Source organism: Ranitomeya variabilis, chromosome 4 (genome assembly GCF_051348905.1).
Source record: "Ranitomeya variabilis isolate aRanVar5 chromosome 4, aRanVar5.hap1, whole genome shotgun sequence".
Lineage (NCBI taxonomy): Eukaryota > Metazoa > Chordata > Amphibia > Anura > Dendrobatidae > Ranitomeya > Ranitomeya variabilis.
The window spans coordinates 752,077,582-752,093,735 of record NC_135235.1 but is presented as its reverse complement, the minus strand read 5'-3'; the positions used below and the strand labels follow the sequence as shown (position 1 = coordinate 752,093,735).

Sequence of the window (16,154 nt, the reverse complement as noted above, 5' to 3'; positions counted from 1 at the left end):
ACTGTATATACGATTTGTCTCCTTTCTAATATCTTTTTATACTTTGTAACACTGCCTGCTTTTTAATGGAGTAAAATATTTAATTGCTAGCTTGTCTCTTCTGCTCTATATGAACTGCGTCCTCTGAAGTGAATTGCGCTACTGATTTGGGTTGGCTTCAGAACCCGTTTAATCAGAGCTGGTGGCAGCATACTTGTTCTGTGCAATTGGGAATCTTTGTAGCGATGGCGGCGTTGATAATTATTGTTTTTGCCTGAGTGGGAGTAGTTATATCGCCCTTGCTGCATCATGCCCAATAACCAGTACATAGCAGGCAGCCTTTCTGGTGACTAATTATCCTAGGTGCAGTACCTAATCTGACCTGAGGATAAGGGGGCGCTAGAGAGCTGCAAGTTCCAAACCGGAACTGGGAAGTGGGATAGAGATAAATCCCCTTCAGAAGGAACCAGGGGCAACCAAACAACCCTGGTTCATGACAAATTGGTGTGAGTAGTGGGGACGATAAAGATATCCTCACCGAGATCCCTGACATACTGCTGGGATCCGTGACATAGTGTGGGCAGCACGGTGTCAACCGTGACACCTGGGAACGAAAAGAAGTATAAGGGTATGTTCACACGTTCCTGATTTCCCTCCTTTTTTTTCAGGACTAAAAACCGCAGCTCTTGGCAGAAAACGCAGGTGCGGTTTTTGGTGCGTTTTTGGTGCGTTTTTTGATGCGGTTTTTAGTGCGGTTTTTTATGCAGTTTTCTCTGCAGATTGTCTGTGTTTGACACAAATAAAGCTTTAACTGCAGTGGGGAAAAAAAAAAAAGAAATGATGTCATTTCCTTGTCCAACCCTTTTCTTCTTCCATCCTCCATTTTGGGACTAAACACCAAAATGAGTGGACGTGTTTTGAATGACAGCGCTCCGCAGAGTGCTGAGCGTAGGCCAGATCACAGCCCGCGGATCCAGCTCTATCCAGCTATTTAAGTCTACGTTCACATTTGCGGTCTGCGCCGCAGCGTCGGGCGCCGCAGCGTCGCCGCATGCGTCATGCACCCCTATATTTAACATGGGGGCGCATGGACATGCGTCGCACTTGCGTTTTGCGCCGCATGCGTCACTGCAGCGCACGCATCCGGGCGCTGTGTCCAAAATCAATCAAAAAAAGGACGCAGCGTTGTGCATGCGTTTTGCTGCGTTTTTGTTTGCGTTGTGTGTTGCGGCGCCGACGCTGCGGCGCACAACGCAAATGTGAACATAGCCTAAGTGCCACGTATTTAAGTGTCACGTATTTCAGTGCCACTTATTGCAGTGCCACGTATTTAAGTGCCACGTATTTAAGTGCCACGTATCACGTATTTCAGTGCCACGTATTTCAGTGCCACGTATTTAAGTGCCACGTATTTAAGTGCCACGTATTTAAGTGCCACGTATTTAGTATTTAAGTGCCACGTATTTAAGTGCCACGTATTTAGGTGCCACGTATCACGTATTTCAGTGCCACGTATCACGTATTCAGTGCCACGTATTTAAGTGCCACGTATTTAAGTGCCACGTATTTCAGTTGCACGTATTTAAGTGCCACGTATTTAAGTGCCACGTATTTAAGTGCCACGTATTTAAGTGTCATATATTTAAGTGCCACGTATTTAAGTGCCACATATTTAAGTGCCACGTATTTAAGTGCCACGTATTTAAGTGCCACGTATCACGTATTTAAGTGCCACGTATTTAGGTGCCACGTATCACGTATTTCAGTGCCACGTATCACGTATTCAGTGCCACATATTTAAGTGCCACGTATTTAAGTGCCACGTATTTAAGTGCCACGTATTTAAGTGCCACATATTTAAGTGCCACGTATTTAAGTGCCACGTATTTAAGTGCCACGTATTTAAGTGCCACGTATTTCAGTGCCACGTATTTAAGTGCCACGTATTTCAGTGCCACGTATTTAAGTGCCATGTATTTAAGTGCCACGTATTTAAGTGCCATGTATCACGTATTTAAGTGCCACGTATTTAAGTGCCACGTATTTCAGTGCCACGTATTTCAGTGCCACGTATTTAAGTGCCACGTATCACGTATTTCAGTGCCACGTATTTCATATTTAAGTGCCACGTATTTCAGTGCCACGTATTTCAGTGCCACGTATTTAAGTGCCACATATTTAAGTGCCACGTATCACGTATTTAAGTGCCACATGTATTTAAGTGCCACGTATTTAAGTGCCACGTATTTAAGTGCCACGTATTTAACTTCCATGTATTTCAGTGCCACGTATTTAAGTGCCACGTATCACGTATTTCAGTGCCACGTATTTCGTATTTAAGTGCCACGTATTTAAGTGCCACATATTTAAGTGCCACGTATCACGTATTTAAGTGCCACGTATTTAAGTGCCACGTATCACGTATTTTTGCTATTGTAAGGTGGCATTAATCCCGGTCAATAATGGAGAGGCGTCAATAAGACGCCTATCCATTATTAAGCCAATGAAAGGGTTAAAAAAAAACCCACAAAGACTAGAAAAAAATATTTTAATGAAATAAAGACACACACTTTTTGACCAAATTTTATTAAACGCTCAATCCGTCAAGAAGACCCTCGACCTGAAAAAGAGGCAAAATAAAAAAACAAATTCATACTCCCTGGCCCTGTCCGCAGAAATCCATCGAGGGTCCCACGAAGATCTTCCATGGAGAACAGACACATCCAGAGATATGTCTGCTCTCCACGGCTGCAGCAACACACTGACAGGAGCCATAGTTCCTGTCGGTGTGTCACTGCGCATGCGCGAGCGAGTTTACCGGCGGTCATTGACCCCGGCACTCTCGCTTAATGGCAGTGCTGCGTGGGAAAGTTCAACGCAGCTGTACTGCCGTTAACCGAGACGCCGGAGCCATTGAACTCCGGAACAGTACGCGATACACTGCTAGGAGCTTCGCTCCTGGCAGTGTATCGCCGGAGAGCAGCCGATCAGCGTAGGACACTCGTTTTATGGATTCTGCGGACAGGGAGTATGGATTTGATTTTTTATTTTGTGATTTTTTCCTGGAGGATCGAGGGCTTCGCCTACAAGTGTGCTGTTGGTGAGTATATACTCTGTGTTATATGTTGTATGTACTGTGTGTCATGTATGTGTATTGTGTGTGTTTTGTGTAACTTTACAACTGTGCTAAGTCGCCGGACACAGGGACAACTCTCCCATCCTAATACCGGATGGGAGTAGTAGTCCCATATGGCGACTTAGCACAATGGTGGCACTAGCGTCGCATGGGGACACACACACATACACACACACACACACACACACATACCAAATCAATCAAACGGCCGACACGATCCCCATGCGACGCTATGCCTCCATGTCTCTCCGCCCAAGCACTTCCGCCCACGCACTTCCGGCCGCTTCCCCGCACTTCCGGCTGCAGCGGTTCTGCACCACAAACCGCAATAAAACCCGCAGATATATTTTTGATCTGCGGGTTTTACTGCGGGTTTGACCTCACAATGGAGGTCTATGGGTGCAGAACCGCTGCTGTTTCGGACAAAGAAGTGACATGCTCCTTCTTTTTTCCCGCAGCTATTCAGTGCGGCTTTTTTTTTTTAATTTAGGATCATGTGCACAGTGGTTCCTGTTTTCCATAGGGTACATTGTACTGTACCCTGCATGGAAAAAAGCTGCGGAACCGCAGCGGCAAAACCGCTGCGGTTCCGCGGTAAAAAACGCACTGTGTGAACATGGCCTTATATGTATTTGTTTTTTTAATTCAGTGAGTATGTGGTGGCCATAATACTGGATGACTATGGGGGCTGCGTTATACTCTATAAGGGGGCTGTATGGTACTATTAGTACTATATGGAGGCCTATGGGGGCTGCATTATACTATATGGAGGACTATGGGGAGTGCATTATATTATATGGAGGACTATGGAGGCTGCATTATACTATATGGAGGACTATGGGGGCTGCAATATAATAAATGAAGGACTATGGGAAGTGTATTATACTATATGGAGGACTATAGGGTCCATTATGCTATGTGGAGGACTATGGGGAGTACATTAAACTATATGGAGGACTATGATGAGTGTATTATACTATATAGAGGACTATGAGGAGTGTATTATACTATATGGATGACTATGGGGAGTGTATTATACTATATTGAGGACTATTGGGAGTGCATTATACTATATGGAGGACTATGGGGGGTGGATTATACTATATGGAGGCCTATGGGGAGTGTATTATACTATATGGAGGACTATGGGGAGTGCATTATACTATATGGAGGCCTATGGGGAGTGTATTATACTACATGGAGGACTATGGGGAGTGCATTATACTATATGGCGGACTATGGGGAGTGCTTTATACTATATAGAGGACTATGGGGGGCACATTTTACTGTATGGAGGACTATGGGGTGTATTATAGTATATGAAGGATTATGGGGTGCATTATATTATGGGGTGCATTATACCACACTAGATGGTGGCCCGATTCTAACGCATCGGGTATTCTAGAATATGCATGTCCACGTAGTATATTGCCCAGTCACGTAGTATATTGCCCAGCCACGTAGTATATTGCCCAGCCACGTAGTATATTGCCCAGCCACGTAGTATATTGCCCAGCCACGTAGTATATTGCCCAGCCACGAAGTATATTGCCCAGCAAAAAAAACCCCCACAACACGAAGGTATGGTGTGAGTCTATAATGCCCATCATCCTTCTGGACAGACTGCTGGGACTTGTAGTTCCCAAATTTAGAACTATGGGCTGGAATATATTTCAGTAAGGTGCAAGACACAGTAGTAAGGAAGAAGCAGCCTTCAGCCCCGGTGCCGCCTCCTCCGGCCGGTGCTTCCCTCCTCCCTGCTCCTTCTCAGCAAAGCAACAGCAATGTCAGCCAATCACCGGGCGCCTCTCATGCTCCGGGTCTCCGCCACAGCTGCAGAAGAGTCCGAGACACCGGCTCCGGTACCGTGAGGAGATCACCATGTCCCCGCACCGCCCTGGGAGCCTGCGTCCACGCTGACAGCATCTGTACAGGTGAGCTGACAGCGTGTGCGGCGCCTGCGGGGAGTGACATCATCACTGGTGACATCATCACTGGCGGTGACATTATACCATGTAATGAATAGCAGGAGAGAGGGAAAACCGCGCAGTGATCGGTGATTACCGGAGGCGTGATCAGACAGCTCCGGGGATGATGAGGGGCATGTACGGCGGCTGCGGAGGGTGGGACAGACTGCGAGCTCACCAGTGTGGTGTGTGATGTGTACTGTGTGCAGTATATATATATGTGTGTGTGTGTGCTGTATATATATATATATATATATATATATATATATATATATATATATATATATATATGTGTGTGTGTGCTGTATGGAGCGGGCGCCGGGCACTGACTGCAGGGGAGTAGGGAGGGACTAATCGGACTGTGGCCGTCGCTGATTGGTTGCGGCAGCCATGACAGGCAGCTGGCGAGACCAATCAGCGACTTGGATTCCATGACAGACAGAGGCCGCGACCAATGAATATCCGTGACAGGCAGAAAGACAGACAGAAGGACAGACAGAAAGATGGAAGTACCCCTTAGACAATTCTATAGTAGATGGAGGACTGTGGTGAACATTATAATATATGGAGGACTATGGGGTGTATTATACTAAATGAGTAAAATGCTGCCTATTCATCAAGTGATTGGATTGTTTATGCTGGAACAGAAATCCTTGTTGTCAGCAGCACATCGTTGGTGTAAACTGTAGATGTGCTGCTGATGATAACATGATACTGTATGGTGATCTGATAGTGATCTATCAGTGATCATTCAGTCCCCATCATTCTTCCTCAGCCAGTGTAAAGAAACACGACGTTGAACAACTTCAATGTTGTTGATCACTGTCATGAATCACAGGGGGGATATTTTTATCATCCCCACCGCTGACACCAATATGTCATGAACTGGGGTTGTTTGGTTGCCCCCGGTTCTTTTCTGAAGGGGATTTATCTATACCCCACTTCCCAGTTCCAGTTTGGAACTTGCAGCTCTCTGGCACCCCCCTTACCCTCAGGTCAGTCAGGGAACTGCGCCTAGGGTAATTAGTTGCCAGAAAGGCTGCCTGCTATGTACTGGCTATTGGGCACACACTGCAGCTGCAGCCGAGCAATACACATAAACCCCGTTCCGTTGCTGCCAGCTTTACCCAACAAGCTCAGTATGGTCTGCTGCCACCAGTTCCTATTCCTTAATTAATAACGGGTCAGGCGCCAACCCAATTAGTGGCATAATTTACTTCAGAGGACGTGAAAGTACGTTATAGAGCAAGGAGACACAAAGCTAGTACCTTTATATATTTTACTCCAAAAGGTAGGCAGTGTTTACAAAAGTATAAAAGATATGATAAAATGAGACAATTACGTATATACAGATGATTACAAAGTAAAAAGGGATTAAAGGAAGAAAATAGACTTACAGTTCTTTCATATCATGACTGACCATGCGACTGGGGGGAGGAGGGGAGCATATGTCCCAGTGCATCACAGATGTGTTTCTCAGCTAGCTTCCTGGGCAAATACTCACTCATAACTCAGCAGGTTTAAGATCTACCCTCTGGTCATGATATCACTGAGTGGGCTGAGTTATGAAATGCACTCCTCTTTTCTCAGAGGAACTGAAGCACACTGAGAACTCCTCACCGGCATGACTCTGGGATGGCACCCCATATAGCGACCACGGAACTACCATTCTTCCGGGTATGAGCTGGGCATTAATTTGAGCCCAAACATGAAGTAGATTTGAGCCCCGGTTAAGCAGTAATCTGTTTCTCCGTGTCTGCTAGGCGCTGCGCTTAGAAAACGCACTTGTGTGTAGCCCTATTGTTGCACATCCCAAATATATAACTTTCATATCTCTGTCCCCACCTGAATAATTCTCACACAACTCGGAGGACGCATGGCTGCAAACAGAAGCATTCCTGGCGGGCCACATGTCACTTACACACACACACACGCGCGCAGGCAGATGCAGCAGAGCTCAGGGTGTGTTCAAGCAATACGACATTACATCATATTTCCCGACAATCACACTCCTTTAATGGCCTGAACTCAGCGCACGTAAACACAACTGAAGTGCTTCTGTGATGTGGGATGTCAGCATTTGGGGCCCCATTTTAAACTTTTACCCAGGGCCCTACTTTGTCTAAAACCAGCCCTGCTGACAGCAAACACAGCTCTTGTCACTGTGCAGATAAAATTACCCTTGTAAGCTCCCTCTGCTCTGGACAAAGATCAGGCCTGCCTACATGCGATGTGACCCTGTGCCAGGTGGAGAGCGACTGATAAGGTTCTCACCTGCTGACACTCTGCTGGCACTGTTTATGGGGTGACTGTGCTGGCACTGTTTATGGGGTGACTGTGCTGGCACTGTTTATGGGGTGACTGTGCTGGCACTGTTTATGGGGTGACTGTGCTGGCACTGTTTATGGGGTGACTGTGCTGGCACTGTTTATGGGGTGACTGTGCTGGCACTGTTTATGGGGTGACTGTACTGGCACTGTTTATGGGGTGACTGTGCTGGCACTGTATATGGGGTGACTGTGCTGGCACTGTTTATGGGGTGACTGTGCTGGTACTGTATATGGGTGTGACTGCTGGGACTGTATATGGGGTGACTGTGCTGGCACTGTATATGGGGTGACTGTGCTGGTACTGTATATGGGTGTGACTGCTGGGACTGTATATGGGGTGACTGTGCTGGCACTGTATATGGGTGTGACTGCTGGGACTGTATATGGGGTGACTGTGCTGGCACTGTTTATGGGGTGACTGTGCTGGCACTGTATATGGGGTGACTGTGCTGGCACTGTTTATGGGGTGACTGTGCTGGCACTGTTTATGGGGTGACTGTGCTGGCACTGTATATGGGGTGACTGTGCTGGCACTGTTTATGGGGTAACTGTGCTGGCACTGTATATGGGGTGACTGTGCTGGCACTGTTTATGGGGTGACTGTGCTGGCACTGTATATGGGGTGACTGTGCTGGCACTGTATATGGGGTGACTGTGCTGGTACTGTATATGGGTGTGACTGCTGGGACTGTATATGGGGTGACTGTGCTGGCACTGTATATGGGTGTGACTGCTGGGACTGTATATGGGGTGACTGTGCTGGCACTGTTTATGGGGTGACTGTGCTGGCACTGTATATGGGGTGACTGTGCTGGCACTGTTTATGGGGTGACTGTGCTGGCACTGTTTATGGGGTGACTGTGCTGGCACTGTATATGGGGTGACTGTGCTGGCACTGTTTATGGGGTAACTGTGCTGGCACTGTATATGGGGTGACTGTGCTGGCACTGTTTATGGGGTGACTGTGCTGGCACTGTATATGGGGTGACTGTGCTGGCACTGTATATGGGGTAACTGTGCTGGCACTGTTTATAGGGTGACTGTGCTGGCACTGTTTAAAGGGTGACCCTGTCAACAATTGTTATGGGGGTCATTGCTTGCATCTGTTATGGGTCTTTCTGATAACACTCTTTATGGAGTCACTCTGCCAGCACTTTTTATGGTGTCATTGTTCCGGCACTAGTTATGGGGTCTGTATCACTAGTTGTAGGGTCATGTTTCCAGCACATTTTATGGTATCATTGTTCTGACGCTAGTCATGGGGTCACTGTTCCAGCACTGGTCATGGGGTCATTGTTCCGGTACTAGTCATGGGGTCACTTTATCACTAGTTATGGGGTCTCTTCTCCAGTACAATTTATGGAGTCAGTTCCCTGGCACTGGTTACGGGTTCACATTTTTGAGACAAATTCTTGCACTGATCATACGGGACTGTTTTTGGGATCCCTTTCACACCGTCATTATATGACTATGACACATCCAAGTTGATAAGTAAAAGTGGACAATTATGGGTTAACAAGGCAGCGCCACACCCTTAAGGTACCTTCACACGAAACGACATTATAACGATATCGCTAGCAATCCGTGACGTTGCAGCGTCCTCGCTAGCGATATCGTTTCGTTTGACACGCAGCAGCGATCAGGATCCTGCTGTGATGTCGCTGGTCGCTGAATAAAGTCCAGAACTTTATTTGGTCGTCCGATCGCTGTGTATCGTTGTGTTTGAAAGCAAAAGCAACGATACCAGCGATATTTTACACTGGTAACCAGGGTAAACATCGGGTTACTAAGCGCAGGGCCGCGCTTAGTTACCCGATGTTTACCCTGGTTACTAGCGTAAAATGTAAAAAAAACAAACAGCACATACTCACATTGCGTCCCCTGCAGTCTGCTTCCTCCTCTGACTCAGCGCCGCAAAGTGAAAGTGAAAGCAGCACAGCGGTGACGTCACCGCTCTGCTCTCACTGTACGGCGCTCAGTCAGTCAGGAAGTGGACGCAGGGGGACGTGAATGTAAGTATGTGCTGTTTGTTTTTTTTAGATTTTACGCTGGTAACCAGGGTAAACATCGGGTTACTAAGCGCGGCCCTGCGCTTAGTTACCCGATGTTTACCCTGGTTACCAGGGGACCTCGGCATAGTTGATCGCTGGAGAGCGGTCTGTGTGACAGCTCTCCAGCGACCAAACAGCGACGCTGCAGCGATCGACATCGTTGTCGCTATCGCTGCAGCGTCGCTTCGTGTGAAGGTACCTTTAGTGTCTACGTACTTTCTGAGCGATGGCGTCCGCTGATCTGAGGGACGAGCTGCTCTGCTCCATCTGTCTGAACGTCTACACCGATCCTGTGAACCTGAGATATATATAACTGAGATATATAACTTCTGCCGGGACTGCATCACCCAGGTGCTGGATAAGCAACGAGGATCTGGAGCTTACATCTGCCCCGACTGTAGAGCAACGTCCAAGAAGCGTCCTCCACTGCAGAAGAACATAGCCCTGGACAACATCACAAGACGTTTCCACTCTAACCAGGCAAGATGGAACCTGTTTGAGGTCAGATGCACATACTGCGTTAACACTACAGTACCTGCAGTTAAGTCCTGTGTGTTATGTGAAGCTTCTCTGTGTGATGACCACCTGAAAGTTCACAGTAAGGCGGCAGAACATGTCCTGTCCGAGCCCACCACTAATCTGGAGAGCAGAAAATGTTCCATCCACAAGAAGATTCTTGAATATTACTGCACCGAGGACTCTACCTGCATCTGTGTGTCCTGCTGTCTGGTTGGAGATCACAAGGGGCACCAGGTAGTGACATTGGGTGACATGTCCATAAAGAAGAAGGAGAAACTCAAAGATATCAAAGAGAAACTGAGCTCCAAATCTATGGAGACTGAGAAAGAAATAAAGAGTCTCCAGGAACACTTGAGACGAGTCACGGACAAATCAACAGATGCAACAGATAGACTCAACCTTCTGTTCACAGATGTCAAGAAACAGGTTGAGGGCCTACAGAAGAGCGCCCTACGTAACATATCCTGGAAGCTACAGATTGTATCATCCCTGGTCTTTCAATTGACCAGTCAGTTGGAAATAAGGAGAGCTCAGCTGGCATTTAAGATAAATTACTTAGAGGAGATGTGTAACATGTCTGATCCTTTACCTGTCTTACAAGTGCCAGACGGTGAGGATACTTTTCATACTGGTGTTGGAGATCAAGAAGACGTTGAATTCCATGATGTTGGGGATCTCAATGTCCAATCGATCTTGGAGAGTGTACAATCCAGGATACATGATACGATCAAGAACGTCAACGTGTGGATCTTCATGGTAGATCCTATAGACCTACTGCTTGACGTGAACACAAATGCTACCAACGTACGAGTATCAGAAGATCAGAGAACTCTGTTCTTGTCAGAAACGGTCCAGAACCTCACAGACACACCACAAAGATTTAAGGAATATCAAGTATTAAGCACCAAGAGTTTCACCTCAGGGCGACATTATTGGGAAATGGAGACAAGCAAATCAGGAGAGTGGAGAATCGGAGTGTGTTACCCCAGCATGGACAGAAAAGGGACTGAGTCCCACATTGGAAACAACGATAAGTCCTGGTCTTTGTCCAAATTAGTTCATCACGCTGTAGTCCACGACAATCAAGTAGATAAGTTACGAATACATATTCAAAGCCAGAAGTATGGAATCTATCTGGACTATGATGGTGGTCAGTTGTCCTTTTATGAGCTTGGTGACCACATCAAACATCTTCATACCTTCACAACCACCTTCACCGAGCCCCTACAACCAGCTTTCTATGTCTCAAATTTTTTTGGTTGCCTTTTCTATGATTCCAAATCTGAGGTTTGGATCCGAATTGGAAATAACAAGGTAAAATAAGGAGTGTGGAACATTTACAAGGAATCTGGCAAAGGAACGTCCACCACTTAAGTACCAAGCCACGAGTGCAGTATTGAACAGCATGAATATTTGGGACAATAATTTCCCAAGGCCACACAATTGTTCCATAAAAAGGACACATCGGTCCTATGGATGTATTTTGATGGTCATGCCCCTTTGTACAATACCAGCTTTCCACTTGTACATCAGCCTTTACCGTTGGGTGGTTTAGGGGTTAGTAACAGTTCTTAATAGGATCCCTGATGGTCTGGAGGAGACTAAAGGTAATATTCCTGATCATCCAGAGGAGGGGTGGACACTGACAGTTTGGGGCCCCTGTGCAAGAAATGTGTCTGGGCCCTCCTTCTTTTATGGCGACAAAGCTACATATACACTCACTGGCCACTTTATTAGGTACACCTGTCCAACTTCTTGTTAACACTTAATTTCTAATCAGCCAATCACATGGCGGCAACTCAGTGCATTTAGGCATGTAGACATGGTCAAGACAATCTCCTGCAGTTCAAACCGAGCATCAGTATGGGGAAGAAAGGTGATTTGAGTGCCTTTGAACGTGGCATGGTTGTTGGTGCCAGAAGGGCTGGTCTGAGTATTTCAGAAACTGCTGATCTACTGGGATTTTCACGCACAACCATCTCTAGGGTTTACAGAGAATGGTCCGAAAAAGAAAAAAAATCCAGTGAGCGGCAGTTCTGTGGGCGGAAATGCCTTGTTGATGCCAGAGGTCAGAGGAGAATGGGCAGACTGGTTCGAGCTGATAGAAAGGCAACAGTGACTCAAATCGCCACCCGTTACAACCAAGGTAGGCCTAAGAGCATCTCTGAACGCACAGTGCGTCGAACTTTGAGGCAGATGGGCTACAGCAGCAGAAGACCACACCGGGTACCACTCCTTTCAGCTAAGAATAGGAAACTGAGGCTACAATTTGTACAAGCTCATCGAAATTGGACAGTAGAAGATTGGAAAAACGTTGCTTGGTCTGATGAGTCTCGATTTCTGCTGCGACATTCGGATGGTAGGGTCAGAATTTGGCGTAAACAACATGAAAGCATGGATCCATCCTGCCTTGTATGGAGCATCTTTGGGATGTGCAGCCGACAAATCTGCGGCAACTGTGTGATGCCATCATGTCAATATGGACCAAAATCTCTGAGGAATGCTTCCAGCACCTTGTTGAATCTATGCCACGAAGAATTGAGGCAGTTCTGAAGGCAAAAGGGGTCCAACCCGTTACTAGCATGGTGTACCTAATAAAGTGGCCGGTGAGTGTATATCTATATATATCTATATATAGCCACACACATACATGTATACATATTACATTGTCTCCTTTATTATGTATATTGCCATCCCTTATTATACAGTGCCCTCTCTTGTTATGTACAGCACCGTCCCTTACATATTGTATTATATAGAGCCCTGTTTTTTTATTACATACCGTCTTGTTTGCTGCATAATGCATTGATGGCTGATGGAGCATGGGAAAGCTTCTTTTCTAATGGAGGAGCTGATGGACTGGTCATCTGGTCATCGGCTCCTCCATCAGCAGTCATTTTATATCTAACAATAGAGGGGAATATGTAATAAAAGAGAGCGCTGTGAATAACAAAAATAACAAGAATACACTATGCAACAGACAGCACCGTACATAACAGCAGAGGAAGCAATATAATAAGAGACGGCACCATATATAACAGACGGACCATATATAACTAGAGAGGATGGTATGTAATAAGGGACGGTGTTATACATAACAAAAGAGGAAACTATGTAACTAAGGATGGTGTTATACATAAGTGAGTACGCTATATACCGTACTAAGGGACTGTGTTATACATAATAAGTGAGTACACTATATAATAAGGAGCTATGCTATGTATAATAAGTGAGTACACTATATACTAAGGGACTGTTAGACACAATAAGCGATAACGTCTTCTTCCACCTCACCTGTTCCTAAATCCATTATAAATCCCTCTTCCTCCCAATCCCCCACACATCCTATCATTGTCCTCTCCCCCATCATTGCCCTCTTCACCACCTCCATCATTGCCTTCTCCCCCACCACCCCCATCATTGCCCTTTCCACCACCTCTATCATTGCTTTCTCCCCCACCACCCCATCATTGCCCATTCCACCACCTCCATCATTGCCTTCTCCCCATCCCCATCATTGCCTATTCCACCACCTCCATCATTCTATCATTCTTCCTCCCCCACCACCCACATCATTGCCCTTTCCACAATTATTGTCCTTTCCACTACCACCATCATTGCCTTTTCCTCCGAATCCCCATCATTGCCCATTCCACCACCCTCATTATTGCCCTTTCCTCCACGACCATCATTGTCCTTTACACTACCACCATTGCCTTTTCCCCACCACCCCCATAATTGCCCATTCCATCACCTCTATCACTGCTTTCTCCCCCACCACCCCATCATTGCCTTCTCCCCCACCACCCCATCATTGCCCATTTCACCACCTCCATCATTTCCTCCTCCCCCACCACCCCATCATTGCCCTTTCCACAATCATTGTCCTTTCCACTGCCACTATCATTGCCTTCTCCCCCACCGCTCCCATCATTGCCCATTCCACCACTTCCATCATTTCCTCCTCCAACACCATCCCCATCATTGCCCTTTCCATCACCACCATTATTGTCCTTTCCACCGCCACCATCATTGCCTTTTCCCACCACCCCATCATTACCAATTCCACCACCTCCATCATTTCCTCCTCACCACCACCCCAATTATTGCCCTTTCCACCACCTCCATCATTGCCTTCTCCCCCACCACCACCATCATTTCCTCCTCCCCACCACCCTCATTATTGCCCTTTCCACTACCTCCATCATTGCTTTATCCCCCACCACCCCATCATTGCCCTCTCCTCCACCTACACACACAGACACACACAGCACATTCCCCTGCAGCGCTACTCACGCATACACACACTCACAACACAGCAGACAGCACCTCTCTCCTCTCTGAATGCTCTACCGCAGCATCACCGTTGCTGGTAGCTTCCTCTCACTGGCAGTGACCACGGCGCTGAATGATGATGTCATCCAGTGGCACTGCTGTGTGAGACAGGAAGCGCAGGCAGGAAGCAGGACTGATCGCTGCAGCTCAGCTCCGCTGCCATTTATTCTTGTAGGCAGCGGAGCTGCAGGGATCTCTCCTTGCCTGCCGCACATGAGGGCAATCTGGCCAGGAACCCCCCGGAGCCTCAGGGCCGGATAAAAAAGCCAGATTGCCCTCATTATTTGCCGCCCTGCAGGGGCCCCCCTCCACCTTCCTGGCCTCGATGCTGCCACAGCGGCTGCACATGCGGTATGTCCGCCCCTGATCCAGGGAGCTGAATAAGTTCACACCTCACAAAGTATCTCAGGTGGTCTAGGGTAGCTGATCAGGCAAGGATTGTGGATTGTGTTGGATTGTGGAGTGGTTGATACACACATCCCTGGTGTTCTTCAGTGATACGGCATAATGGGGACATCCTTGGTAGCTATGGGTTGTGTATGGTTTAAGGCATGCCAACATAATGGGTAATGAGGGGAGGGGGTGTAATGGATACAATCCTGGTGGTCTACGCTAGTGTACAGAATAAGGGCACATCCATGGTGGTCTTCGTCAGTGGACAAATAATTGGGTACGTCCCTGGTGCTCCTCACAGAGTTAATGGCTTTATCTCTGGTAGTTCTGATGCCTCCTGGTTGCCCACTTGTCCCCATACTTCCCATTCCAAAGGTGATGTCCCATTATGGACATATGACGTCTGCAGCCAATCACTGGCCACAGTAGTGATCTTCTCCTGTCAGTGATCGACTGCAGTGGTCAGCAGAATGTGTAGAGAACGCTGAAGGATTGGAGAGTGAAGGACTTGTAGGCACAGGTGGTCAGTCAGCCATTATGACCCTCCGATACAGACTCCACTGACTCCTAGAAACTGGGATACAGGAGGACCGTAGAGATCGGGGAATGAGCCCTTCTAAAGTTCCTTCAATAAAACTTATCACAAATTTTAAAATAATTTTACACATTTTTTTTCGTCCTTTACTTTGAATTTTATACTATTTTCTTCCCCTATAATGTATGCAAGGGACGGATTATATTCCAGCGCTGTGATGGACGAAGGCGACAGATCAATAATGAAGTATGGATGCAGATAGTCGCAGCCTTACATGACAGAGCGCCCTGATTACATGACCGGATACCAAGACACAGATCAGAAGCGGATTGGCTGCCATGGAGACTCATCACTAAGCACCCGGCCTTGCATGATGATGTGGTCAAACTGGTAACGAGGGGGTGTGTCTAATATAACAGTGCCCCTGAAGAAGCCGCAGAGAGGTGAAACCTGGTGGAGCAAATGGGTGAAGCCTATGGCATTAATTAATAGTATGCCCTGTGTTGTTATAAGGGAAACACAGAGAAAGTGATATTATATACAGCGGGGAGAGCAGTGATGGCAGCATAGTCCGTGACTGTAGAGCTGCTCAAGGGACCCAATAGATAAAAAGAACTTGGCCCTCAACTTAGGTATATGTGATACACTTAAATTTATTTGTAGTACCAACAAACGTTTCGGTCATATGAGACCTTCATCAGTTACGTACTGGCGTAGTGGAGAGATTAGTGGTAGTAAATGGTAAGTCCGTTGCCGCGTAGTCTGATTAATCAAAGATGTACGCCCATCAAGTCGGATATGGGAAGGTCCGCACTTCTTTTTATGAGGCAGTGTCAAGGCTAGACGCAGAGTCCACCGCTTGTCTGTAAGGATGGCAAGGTTATCACTCCCCCTCTATATACACTGCTC

At 46.9% G+C, this 16,154-nt stretch overlaps 1 protein-coding gene across 1 annotated transcript; it reads left to right on the top strand.

Annotated features, from left to right (window-relative positions):
• Positions 1-9,689: 9,689 nt before the first annotated feature.
• LOC143768266 (E3 ubiquitin/ISG15 ligase TRIM25-like) lies at positions 9,690-11,305 on the top strand. Its single transcript, XM_077256959.1, has 2 exons — positions 9,690-9,755; positions 9,815-11,305. Exons 1-2 carry the CDS (start codon positions 9,690-9,692, stop codon positions 11,303-11,305), a joined length of 1,557 nt encoding a protein of 518 aa, XP_077113074.1.
• Positions 11,306-16,154: the final 4,849 nt, after the last annotated feature.

Coding starts and splice junctions, on each gene's coding strand:
- LOC143768266 (XM_077256959.1), top strand. CDS start 9,690: ATGGCGTCCGCTGATCTGAGGGACGAGCTGCTCTGCTCCATCTGTCTG. Junction 9,756..9,814: donor TGAACGTCTACACCGATCCT/GTGAACCTGAGA, acceptor TGCATCACCCAG/GTGCTGGATAAGCAACGAGG.